General features: G+C 40.4%; 1 protein-coding gene across 1 annotated transcript in view; it reads right to left on the reverse strand.

Annotated features, from left to right (window-relative positions):
- EDC3 (enhancer of mRNA decapping 3) overlaps positions 1-12,273 on the reverse strand; it is a 57,322-nt gene that overhangs the window by 21,022 nt on the left and 24,027 nt on the right. The window contains exons 3-4 of the mRNA XM_055418152.2: positions 11,862-12,181; positions 1,982-2,317 (exon numbers count right to left, since the gene is read on the reverse strand). Of these exons, the coding sequence (XP_055274127.1) occupies positions 1,982-2,317; positions 11,862-12,181 (656 nt within the window). The remainder of the gene's footprint in view (positions 1-1,981; positions 2,318-11,861; positions 12,182-12,273) is intronic.

A 12,273-nucleotide genomic window follows, 5' to 3' on the forward strand; every position in this document is an offset into this window, starting at 1 on the left:
GTTTGCCTTATTCTTATACTAACATTTGGATAGGAGATCCAACTGGAAAAACGCCCCCAGCCAGGCTCTATGTGAATAACACTGAGTAAAAACCTGCTTCAAGGCTTGTGCCTTGAAACCGGAGCAGAGACAAAATCACTGTGGGAGAAGTTGCTCAGCAAGATAACTGTGTGCTCACTCTGTTTCCAGCACAGACCCTGCCTGACAAAAGGACTTCAATTCCACTCCTTATCGCTGCTGAGAACAAAGAGAAAAACCAGACAGAGGACGCTACAGGACCTCTTCTCCCCTTACTGTCAATGCTCCACTGAAATCCAACTGGCTGTGATACACCACAAGCCGCCATACCTGAGTTCCTGGCCAACGTCTAGCACATGTGCTTTGTAGTATGTCCATTAATCACAACTGTGATTAAAAAATATGAGAGGAGGGAACTTTCATTTCTTTCATTAAATTAAACAAAGTGTGAAGACTGGGGAAATGGAGTACATAGTAAGAAAAAGCTCCCACCTCTCCTGTTCTCTACTTTGGCAAATGTTTCTTAGGTTCTTTTGGACCCGAGAATCTTTCCTGATTCTTACGGCCACTGTCCCCCTTTCAGCCACTTCACTCTGAGGCAGGCCATAATCTCCCCAAGCTCAGGAACCTCCGGAAGTCACATACAGCATGAGCCAGCCACCTCAGCCTCCACACAGTTCCCAGTAGAAGCAGCTTATTTTGCCACTGAGGACAGTAAAAAGGAGAGCAGTCAAAAGTGGACGGGTGGCAGGATCTGCGTGTACTACCAGCCTGCTGAGTGAAGTTATTCGCCTTAACACAGGTGGTAAAAAAAAAAAAATTAAAGGAGTCCAGCAAGTCAAACTGCCAGGATCACTTAAGTAATCTACGTTAGCAAACAGGCATGCCTACCAGAGTCTGAAAGGTTAAGAAAGACTACTAATTTCTGTCTTTTACTGACAATCTACTTATCTTCTTTTCACATGGAACGTTCTACACACAGCCAAACCAAATACAACAGAGCCCCACTGATGTCTACAAAAATGCCATGCCGTATGTGATTTTCCCCAAAATGAAGTTATGCTGTTTCCATAAATCTCCCTGTAACTGCTACTAGCTTTCAAGCTACTGCTACCCTATTTTCAAGACTTTAAGCCAAAATGATTATTATACTTATTAAAATGAATATGATTCCCCCTTTAGTTCCCAAATCACTCAATAATGATAGTTTCTATTTGCATTCCAAGAAGCCCAGTTAATAAGTTTGGGGGGAAGGGACAGGGACACGGATGACACAGATCACCTGTCCCACAGCTGTCTCAAAGGCCACGTTTGAAGAAAAGATTCTTATGCTAAAAAAAAGAGAAAGACTTTAAAAGTACTGAGCTAACTGATTAGGCTATCATACACAGTGACCTACACATGACTACCACAGTACTACTGCCACTGAACTTTATGACTAGCTCCTCAATGGCCAGGGCTAGCAGGAGACAAGGACAGCACAATAAACAAATGTAATTTATGGAAACCCTAATTTTAGGCAATGGTTTCAACCACTCAGCTCTGACCATTTCTTACCCCAGCATACAACCAGTGCAACAGAGCTGAACTTCTGGTAAAATCTACAGGCAGTAATAGGAAAGCCAAAGTGAAAACAGATCTAACTATGTCAAGCTAGAGAGTTAGCCTCTATGCCTTCAGTTGTTAACCATAACCTACTTAATAAACAGCAGACCAGATCCTGCCAGGCGCAGGATATAAATGAACATGTAGAAAAATCAGCCCCCATCCCAATCGAGTGGTAAGCAGGATGATAAACTGACCACAATCTCTAAAAGACAATATAATGGGCCAACGACCATGCCACTTAAGCTACTTCCTACCACAAGACTCAAACTCAGAATCTGGATCATTCTGCTTCAAGTACCAAAAAAAAAATTGGTTGGGGGAGGTAGATAGCCAGTGGGATGTGGGGTTAACTTACCTGTGCAGAACTCCTTGCTCACATTGTGGGGCACTGTGATCCGACGGTAGACAATGGGCTCTGACTCTAGGATGTTCTCATCGTGGCGGTACCGAGCAGGCCTCTCATTTGGGATGCCCCGGGAACGGGTACCACTTCTCCTCTCATAGGTATCAATTTCCTCAAACACAGCTGCCTTGTCAAAAAGGGCCAGGTTCCCTTCAAAATCAAAATCTGTGTCTGGGATCTCCTCAATATCATCCCCAAAACACTCATCATCTTTATTCTTCATCTGGCCATTCTTTGAGCCACTTTTCTTTGGAGTTGCCTGATTTGGGTGCCTGCTACTAGATGACCCTGCAGAAAAAAACAGGGACTAAAGTCAGTATGCTCACAGAAAGTGCTCAACGGGGAGCACAAATTACCACAAATTTCATGGACTAGTAGATTTCATAAAGTACCCAAGTAACAGTGAATATGAAATAAGCAGTACTCCTGAAAATCTGAAGCTCTGCCCTTCATAAGGGAATTGGTAATGATCGAGGCTTTCTTGACAACTGACTATATCAAAAAAGTGGAGCACAAGAACACAGCAGTCTCTCCACAAAAGTCCGGTGGTCTGATTCTGAATATCAAGCCACTGATTAAGAGAGAAATAACCAGAGTAAAAGAAGGCCAAGTCCTCGTAACTTGAAGTTCAAAGAAAGATTCTGTCCAAGTGGCTCTGAATTCCATGCTTACCAAGCCAGCCATATTCTGATTTTTTAACTCAGTCTCAGGCTAGACCTCAGTAGGAAGGGAATCCCTGGGTTTAGACAGATTCCAGATCTTGAGACAGATATACACCTGCCACTATAAGTTGATATATTTTGACTTACAGGCCTGTTTTTAGATCTTCTGGTTAATGTGATCTCTTTTCTTAAAAGTTTATCACTCTGGGTTAGCAATTTCTGAACCATCAAATGATGACAAGGACCATACTGACATAACCCTGTAAAGGCCACACCAAGGTGTGCATCAGCACCACAGCACTCAAGTCACTCTGTCTGAGACTCTATCTGGCCACCATATGTCAGTCAACTACTCCTCCAGGAGCAAAGACCCCACAGAATTCTCCAAACCATACCTTCCCAGAGAATCCTGAACTGAACTTATAGTTTGATCCCCATCTGACCACCCCAAAAGGATGAACCAGGTGACTGGTATGCCAAACAGAACCTTCAACATAGTCTGAATAAACATAATGTACTTCCTTTTGCAAGACTGAGCTCCTCAATTTTTAAAACACTCAAGTGGAAGTTGGGATGATCATGAGCAAACCCTCTCATACAGATCATCCCAACTATACTGCTCTAATTTCTCACAGCAACTCCTTTCTATCCGGTGGACCATGAGTCAGGAGACCTAGGACCTAGTTTCAGTTCTGTTATTAACATTATATAATCTTATATCTATCATCCAACTTCTCAATTTCCTTGTATGTAAAATGCTTACTGTGGTACCCCTAACAGGGTTTCTAGTACACAGCAGTCCGTCAATAAATATTTAACGAATAAATCAACATCAGCAAGATTAATTACAATAATTATTCTGAAAGATGTATACTATGCATATGTAACTCATGTCTAAATCTTCCTCATGCCAAATACTGATATGGAAAAGGGCTATGCTGGCAGTAAAGATGAGATTTAGGCCTCAGAGAAAAATCTAAGGCTGACCAAAATTATAAAAGGAAGAAACAGTTGGCTGAGTCACTATAAAAAGCTGAGATTATGAACCACTGAGAAGCTTGTTGAAGTGTGGGTAAAGTTCTAGTTTCAAAAATTTGACAAAAACATTTAATGAGAGCATTTTGTGTGTCACAGCTAAGTACCTGGAATACAGTACATCATCAAGACAAGTTACCCAAAAGGAAGGAAAGATATAATAATTAAAATACAATATAATGAGAAGTTTATATAAAGTGCTATATAAACATGGATGAGAAAACAGAGCTGAATTAGGAATGGGAGAACAAGCATGAAAATACACAGTCAGGATAACCCGTTAGCAATAAATATATGCAGGAAAGGGAGGAAACAGAGAAAAAGTCCAGTTTGCAAGATTATCATTGTACTGCCTCAATATTCAGTCAATATAATTAAATCAATATTAGGAAATAGGTCTTGGGCCCAGTGGTCTCTCTCCAGTGGCTGTGTGCACACCCAGGAGCGCAAAGGATGACCCACGGACGAACCACAAAGGATGATGTGGGGAAAAGATACTGAGTATTTTATTTACTTTTTCTTAACTAAAAAGAGGAAGAATTTAAGCCTTATGAACTTAAGGCACAGATGGAAATCAGCACCCTTAAGAAGTTTCATGCTACCCAATTACTGGCAGTATTTGAGCTACCTGAGGAATGAGTGATGTTGCATAACAACAAGTGGATTTACATCAAAATGTTTAAACTATTGTAAAATATACATAACATACAATTTACCATTTAAACAATTCTGAGTGTACAGTTCAACAGTATTAAGTACATTCATGTTGTACAACGATATACATTTTTAACTACTGAAGTATACAAAAATGAGTAAGTGGCTTTGAAAGATACCTTTTAAACAAAAACTATGCAATAAAGATAATACCAATAATGCAATCATAAGTGAACAAAAGAATGGCAGAGATAACACTTCCTCTATTCCTCTTATAGGCCTTCTTTAACCAGAGTGTTTTTAAAAATTAACCAGACCTAAGATAGCCTCCAAAATTAAAAAATAAACAAAGTTATTCCAAACATGAATTGATATGGATTACCACCTCACCCTAAGTGTATACTCTTTATCATAGCCTTAGGGCCACATCCAGCCCAAACATCACCTGCTTCTGTAAATAAAGTTTTATGGGTATATGGTCACATTCCTTTGTTTACATACTGTCTAATGCTACAAACACAAAGTTAAATGTTTGAGACAGAGACTTTATGGCCTATAAACCCTAAAATATTTAATATCTCACCCCTTACAGAAGTTTGCTCACTCTGCTCTACATCATGCCTCTCAGAGGTATTTTCTCCAGCTAACACTGCCATTAAAATTAAAAAGAAAAAAAAATTTTTTTCTTGAAATTAACTGAACTTAACCAGAATTCTTTTGAATCTCTGTTTTACTCAAGGTGTTGAGTCTGTCACTTGTCATTCAGATCTGCCAGCCAGCACCATGCCTACACCATAAGCATACACACACACAAAAAACAACCCTCTGATGAATTAAAAATTCAAAACAGCCACATCAAAAAACAAAAACCCCAAACAAAAAAACTCTAAAGAGATTATAAAAGAAAGGGCAACTTGAGACTAACTTATGAGAAAGAAAGGGAACCATCAAAAACTATGCCAAGCGTGTTGCGTGACTGAAAACGACAGGAAGATGAAGTTGTCAACAATACAAGAGGCAGCATGAGGTAAGGACTTCAGAGGAAAGGAGTTCAGTCAAGTGCAGCGTGAACTGACATTAAACTCTCCTGAACTTATCACAATGACAGATGAAGACAAGCAATTAATCAATGGGAAAGAAGACAGAGGAAAAGAAGCAAAATGGGAGATCATTCGTGGCTTGATCACAAACTACAAACATAACTCACAAACCCACAGTTCTTACTTTAGAAAGTATCAGGTATTTTCTTATGTTCCCGCTGAATACAGAACTTCCATTCACTCATTTGACAAAGATACACTAAGGATCAGCTATGTTCCAAAAACTTTTAAGAAAGCAGAGAGCGAAAAAAAAAATTTCCTTCTAAGAGGAAATACTGATGACATCACATATCAGCAAGAAAAAGATAATGTAAGGTAAATTAAAGGCAGGCTAACATGCTTAGTTGTCTCTTATTCTTCCGTTTCCTCATATTTAAAAAAATACATCGGGAAGTCCTAGGTGAATAAGCTGTCTCAAAACTTGGCTTACTCACCCCAAAGGGCCTGGCTCTGTATTAAACTGGCCTCTGGCCCCTGGGAGAGAAAAGCACTTCCCTTGGAAAAGATAAACAGTGCTTCCCAGATTTCTTTACCTTTCAATTATCAGGGCCAAGTGTGTGTTGAGACTCGAGGCTGGCCGCCTTCCTGTGCCATTCTGTTGCCAGCCTTCGGCACAGAGGCTCTTTGGCCAGGATAACTTATAACAAACCCATTGTTGTGTAACACTCAGTGCTACTTATTTATTGGAGTCTGTCACACACATGTTGTAAAGGGGAACTCTGTCCTGCACTTAGCACGCTAAAGGGCACTTGAAGGTCAAATTACAAATGTTTTAGTACCAGTCTCAATGGGCTTTATGAGGAGGTTCCTGAGAGTATCTAGTACCTTCTTTTCAACTCCCAAATTCTAGACCCTAGTAATCACTCAACCTCTTGGATTCCAGCAGCAGCACCAGGGTTTTCAAGTTTGTTGGATATATGAAGCACATCCAAGGAGGTAATGAAGTCACATTAGGACCTCAGAAGGACCATGAAAACTTAGCAAAAAATAATCTTAGGACCTTGGTGGGATCACTGTTACATTAAACAGACCATATAAGAGGACTCAAGAGGTTTCCCTCTGCTCCCTGGAACTGATGTTCCATTCACCTACTTGACAAATACTCTTGAGTGTTAGTTCAGTGACCAAGGTTATAGAAACTATTCTTTATAACCACCCTCCCAACTCCCAACCTAAAAGAAGAGACTAAAATCTGCCTGTGCTAAATCTCTCATCAGTGTTGGATTAGGTAACTAGAACCAACAAATCCTTCAACAACTCATTACTAACTCTGAAAGACAAAAGCCAGAATTTATGAGAAATTATATTCTTATAGCTTTATCAATCTACTAGTCTCAACATCAATCTACATACACCAGAGAAAATCTGATTTATAGCTCTCTAAATCACTGTGGATGCTGCTTACAGCCATGAAATTAAAAGACACTTACTCCTTGGAAGGAAAGTTATGACCAACCTAGATAATATATTAAAAAGCAGAGACATTACTTTGCCAACAAAGGTCCATCTAGTCAAGGCTATGGTTTTTCCCGTGGTCATGTATGGATGTGAGAGTTGGACTGTGAAGAAGGCTGACTGCCGAAGAATTGATGCTTTTGAACTGTGGTGCTGGAGAAGACTCTTGAGAGTCCCTTGGATTGCAAGGAGATCCAACCAGTCCATTCTAAAGGAGATCAGTCCTGGGTGTTCATTGGAAGGAATGATGCTGAAGCTGAAACTCCAATACTTTGGCCACCTCATGAGACGAGTTGACTCACTGGAAAAGACTCTGATGTTGGGAAGGATTGGGGGCGGGAGGAGAAGGGGACGACAGAGAATGAGATGGCTGGATGGCATCACCAACTCGATGGACATGAGTTTGAGTGAACTCCGGGATTTGGTGATGGACAGGGAGGCTTGGCGTGCTGTGATTCATGGGGTCGCAAAGAGTCGGACACTACTGAGCGACTGAACTGAACTGAATGAAAAAAATACTTAACCTCCATTTCTCATCCATCAATGGAAAAAAACATTAATAACCTACATTATAACTGTGGTGGGAAGAAACCAATATACTTCCCTGGGATCCTTAAAATGCTGCTGCTGCTGCTGCTAAGTCACTTCAGTCGTGTCTGACACTGTGCAACCCTACAGACGGCAGCCGACCAGGCTCCGCCGTCCCTGGGATTCTCCAGACAAGAACAATGCTACATAAATGCTAAATCAGTCAATTCCCAGCAGACCTTTCTTTTTATTTTACAGGGTTCGCTAATCAAATAAATTTACTCTGCTTTCCATCACAAACCAATTCTGAGTCACATCCAATCACCAAACTCCCAGGCTATGGCCATCTTCCACACAAATCTGGATTCAAAATAAATTTTTGGAAAGAGAACCCAACATTTTACTGTCCATGATCTCTTAACCTTATTTACATGCAGTAATAATCTAGGAAATGAGAATGGATCAAACAGCAAAAGCAAAAGAAGCATCAACCAACCAGAGTATACTTCTGAGAGTGACCCCACTTTTTACTAGATCAGAGTGACTTGTTAAAGATCAAATAAATTACTTGTTTTGAAGTTAACTGTACTCTTTCAAAAGAGTTGCTATAACTGTTAGTATTAGGGGGAAAAAGAAAAAGAAACAAACTGATCATTTCACCATTACATCCAGCAATCATACTCATGGGTATTTACCCAACTCATCTAAAAAGTCCTGTCCACATAAAACCTGCACACAAATATTTACTGCAGCTCTGTTCATAATCACCAAAAGCTAGAAGCAACCAAGATGTCCTTCAAAAGGTAAATGGATAAACCAACTGTGTTATACCCATACAGTGGAATATTATTCATCAATAAAAGGAAATGAGCTATCATGCCACAAAAAGATGTGGATGAATCTTAAATAAATAATGTTAAGTGAAAGAAGCTACTCTGAAAAGGCTATATACTGTGTGATTTTAATTATGTGATTAGAAAAGGCAAAACTACAGAGGTAGATGGTAAAAAGATCAGTAGCTGTTTGGAGGGGGGTTGCGGCAGGCAGTCAGGGAGGGAAAAAGGAAAGGACTAAATAGGTGAAACATAGGGAATTCTGCTTAGTATTGTAAAGATATTAGATATAAGATATGTATTTGTTAAAACCCACAGAACTTCATTACAGAGTACAGAGTGAGCCTTAATGTATGCAAAACAGTGAGGAGGTTGGAGGATCCCCAGATGGGAAGCAGGAAACAATATGTTATAAACACATGAAACAAATCAATGAAGGGAATGGGAGTATACCTTAGGGTTAGTACTGTAATTCTGATACGTATACTGGAATTGAATAATTTAAGTCAGATGGCAGATAGTATGGGTTTCTCACAGCTGGAGGGAGAGGTTACAGATGAGGAGGAGGTTAGAATGATCCATGTGGTAAGGGATTAGACTTGGTCACATCATGAACTCATTTAGCTTAATATAGTAGTGATGGTTACATATAGAAGTATTTAAAGATACAGGTATCTACACTGGTTAAGGATATACATATGTATTTTCCTGCTCTGTCAGCTTTTGAAAGGGTGACACCAGTAGCAAGGAGCACATCTAGTACCTAGACAGTGGTTTGTAATACTCTCCAATAAAAGGAGACAGGACTCCATGGAGACATAGCTGAGTCTAGGGCTGGGGCAGGAAATATAGAAGATAAACCTGGAGCATCTTGTAGTGCTAGATAGTAAGTAAGTACTGGGGGAGGGGGAACCCATCCACAATGATGGGAGCATGTCCAAGGGACACAGGAATCAACTGAAAGAGCTCACAGTGGCCAAAGTTGAAACAATTTGATTACCAAAATAAAATGGTATTGAATTATAAACCAAAGTATAAAATAAACACTAGTAAGTCCATGTTGGTGTAGTTCAGTTGCTAAGTCATGTCCGACTCTTAGCCACCCAGAGAACTGCAGCCGACCAGGCTCCTTCTGACCGTAGGATTTCCCAGGCAAGGACACTAGAGTGGCTTACAGTTTCCTTCTCCAGGGGACTTACTCCACCCAGGGATTGAACCTACGTCTCCTGCATTGCAGGTGGATTCTTTACCACTTAGCTTAGTGGTAAAGCTTAGCCTCTAGAGAAGCCCTTTAAGTCCATACTGATAAAAGTAAATAACTGAACAAATAAATGAGAAAGAAGAGATCTATCTCTGCTGCTGCTGCTGCTAAGTCACTTCAGTCGTGTCCGACTCTGTGCAACCCCATAGACGGCAGCCTACCAGGCTCCCCTGTCCCTGGGATTCTCCAGGCAAGAACACTGGAGTGGGTTGCCATTTCCTTCTCCAATGTGTGAAAGTGAAAAGGGAAAGTGAAGTCGCTCAGTCATGTCCAACTCATAGCGATCCCATGGACTGCAGCCTACCAGGCTCCTCCATCCATGGGATTTTCTAGGCAAGAGTACTGAAGTGGCTTGCCATTGCCTTCTCCAGATCTATCTCTAGTAGAGAAGAATTCCAAGTAACTTATGTAGATACTCTGCATAACTCCACTCCTTAGGTGTGAGCTGCACATACTGACTTCAGAAGAGAAATCTGACACACACCACCTCAATCAGGCAATCAACGTCAATGTCATAAGATATACAATGTGGGACTTCCCTGGTCCAGTGGTTAAGAATCCACCTGGCAATGCAGGGCACACCAGTTCTACCCCTGGTCCAGGAAGAGCCCATAAGCCACGGGGAAACTAAGCCCGTGAGCAGCAACTACAAGCCCATGTGCTGCAACTACTGAAGCCTGCACGCCCAGGAGCCTGTGCTTCACAAGAGAAGCCACCACAATGAGAAGTCTGCACAAAGAAACAAGAGAGTAACCCCCATGCTCTGCAACTAGAGAAAGCCAACATGCAGCAACAAGACTGAGGGCAGCCAAGAAAAAAAGTTATACCATGCTGACAGTACATACTATTGATATGATGCAATGAAAATGACACTTTATCTCTGTGTGTTTTCCTCCCCAAAACACATAACCCCAGTCTAATCATGAGGAAAAAAACATCAAATACCAATTGAGGAATATGCTACAAAATATCTAACCAGTATTCCTCAAAACTGTCTAGATCATCAAAAACAGTGAAAGTCTGAGAAACTTTAAGAGCCAAGAGAAGACATGACTACTAAATGTAACGTGGCATGCTGGATGAAAGCCTGTAACAAGGACATTAGGTAAAAACTAAGGGAATCTGAATAAAATATAGACTTTGGTTAATGGATCAAAACTGGTTCATTAAATGTAACAAACGTACCATAGTAATGTAAGATATTACTAATGGGGAAAATATGTAGGAAAAAATAATTTGCAAATTGCTAATGAAGATTATCTTCCTGCACGAGAGATTATAAACTGCTTGAACATTCAAACTTTTAACAAACAAGTCAATTTTTTGGTAAAGAAAAAAGGTGTTTTTTTTTTGTTTTGTTTTGAAGAAAGAATAAAGCAACATAGAGAAGGTTAAAATCTATATGGAAAAAGTCATTTTCTATCCAAGCATTCTACAGTTTTTCAAAGAATAGAGAAGAACTGACAATTCAATTTCAGTCTCAGGTCAATTCAGTTATTTAGGAAGCACTGAAGGAAAAGTACCTTGAAATACCTTTTTTTTTTCCCCAAAAAATTTCAATAGTTTATACTCATGGAAATCAGGCATCTTCAAAACTTTAAATGCTGGCTTCTGAAGGGCCACATAAATTTCTAGTGAATCTGTTATAACGCACTACTATAACATTATCCCAGTAAATATGTTAAAGAGCACACCTGACTCTAGCGAATTAACTACGGTTCTGTAATAAGCAAACAGCACTCAACAGTTTGTCAGTACCACACATAACTGGGCATCAGCACACATCAATGTATGCTCTCCTCAGTGGGCTGGTAGGGACAGTGAACACTGTAAATTTAAAACTGTCAGTCTGTCAGAAACTGTAAGATCACAGAGATGTCTAGGTCCATCCCTTCCTCTCCTCTAACTGAGGATGGGAGTTAAACCACAAGAACAAAACTTATTCAAGAATCCCCCAGAACAGCCTGAATGCAGGTTCAACTTAGGCATCACTACTGCCACCATTTATCAGATCAAAAACAACATCACTTTTGTCTATGTGAACTTGAGCCAGATCACTGACATTTTTTGAAGGAAAGGAAGTGGTGGGAGAGGGCAGGGAGCAGGTGTGAGTCTCAAACAGCTTATTTCCTTTCCCTTTAACATCTTGAGGAAATAGCACCGGAATAACCATGCTATATTTCTGCGAAACCCTGCCAGCATCTTTTTTTATTAGGGTAATAAAGGACTTATTTAAAGAAAAGCAGTGGATAAGTGGACATGAAACATCAAGTTAAGAAAAAACATTAACTTTATCCAACTTACAAGAGTTGTGCCGACGACGGAAACTTTTGGACTGACTCAAGGATTCCATGTGCCTGTCCACATAGCTCTTTGAGCACTGCTGCTGCTGGGGAGAGACGGTAACATCTTGGCTCTTCACATCTGTCCTCCTGGGGATGTTCTGAGGAACACTGCTCGAAGAGGCTGGCTTCTTGACCAACTTGCCTGTGCCATTTTGATTGATACCAACTTGGCAACCAACACCAGAGGAGCCTAATTCTGTCTGATGAAGGTCTCCAAAATGCTGGGTTTCTCCAGGGCCTGGTATCTCCAGAATTTTTAATTCTGTAATGTCACCTGCCCTGAAATACATAAAAGAGTCCAAGTCCCAAAACTATAATAGTGATAACAGTGATGAAACTGAGATCAACAGCAACAAGCCACACCTTTGGAG

This window comes from Moschus berezovskii, chromosome 21 (genome assembly GCF_049115385.1).
Source record: "Moschus berezovskii isolate FMDL1 chromosome 21, NW_MosBer_1.0, whole genome shotgun sequence".
Lineage (NCBI taxonomy): Eukaryota > Metazoa > Chordata > Mammalia > Artiodactyla > Moschidae > Moschus > Moschus berezovskii.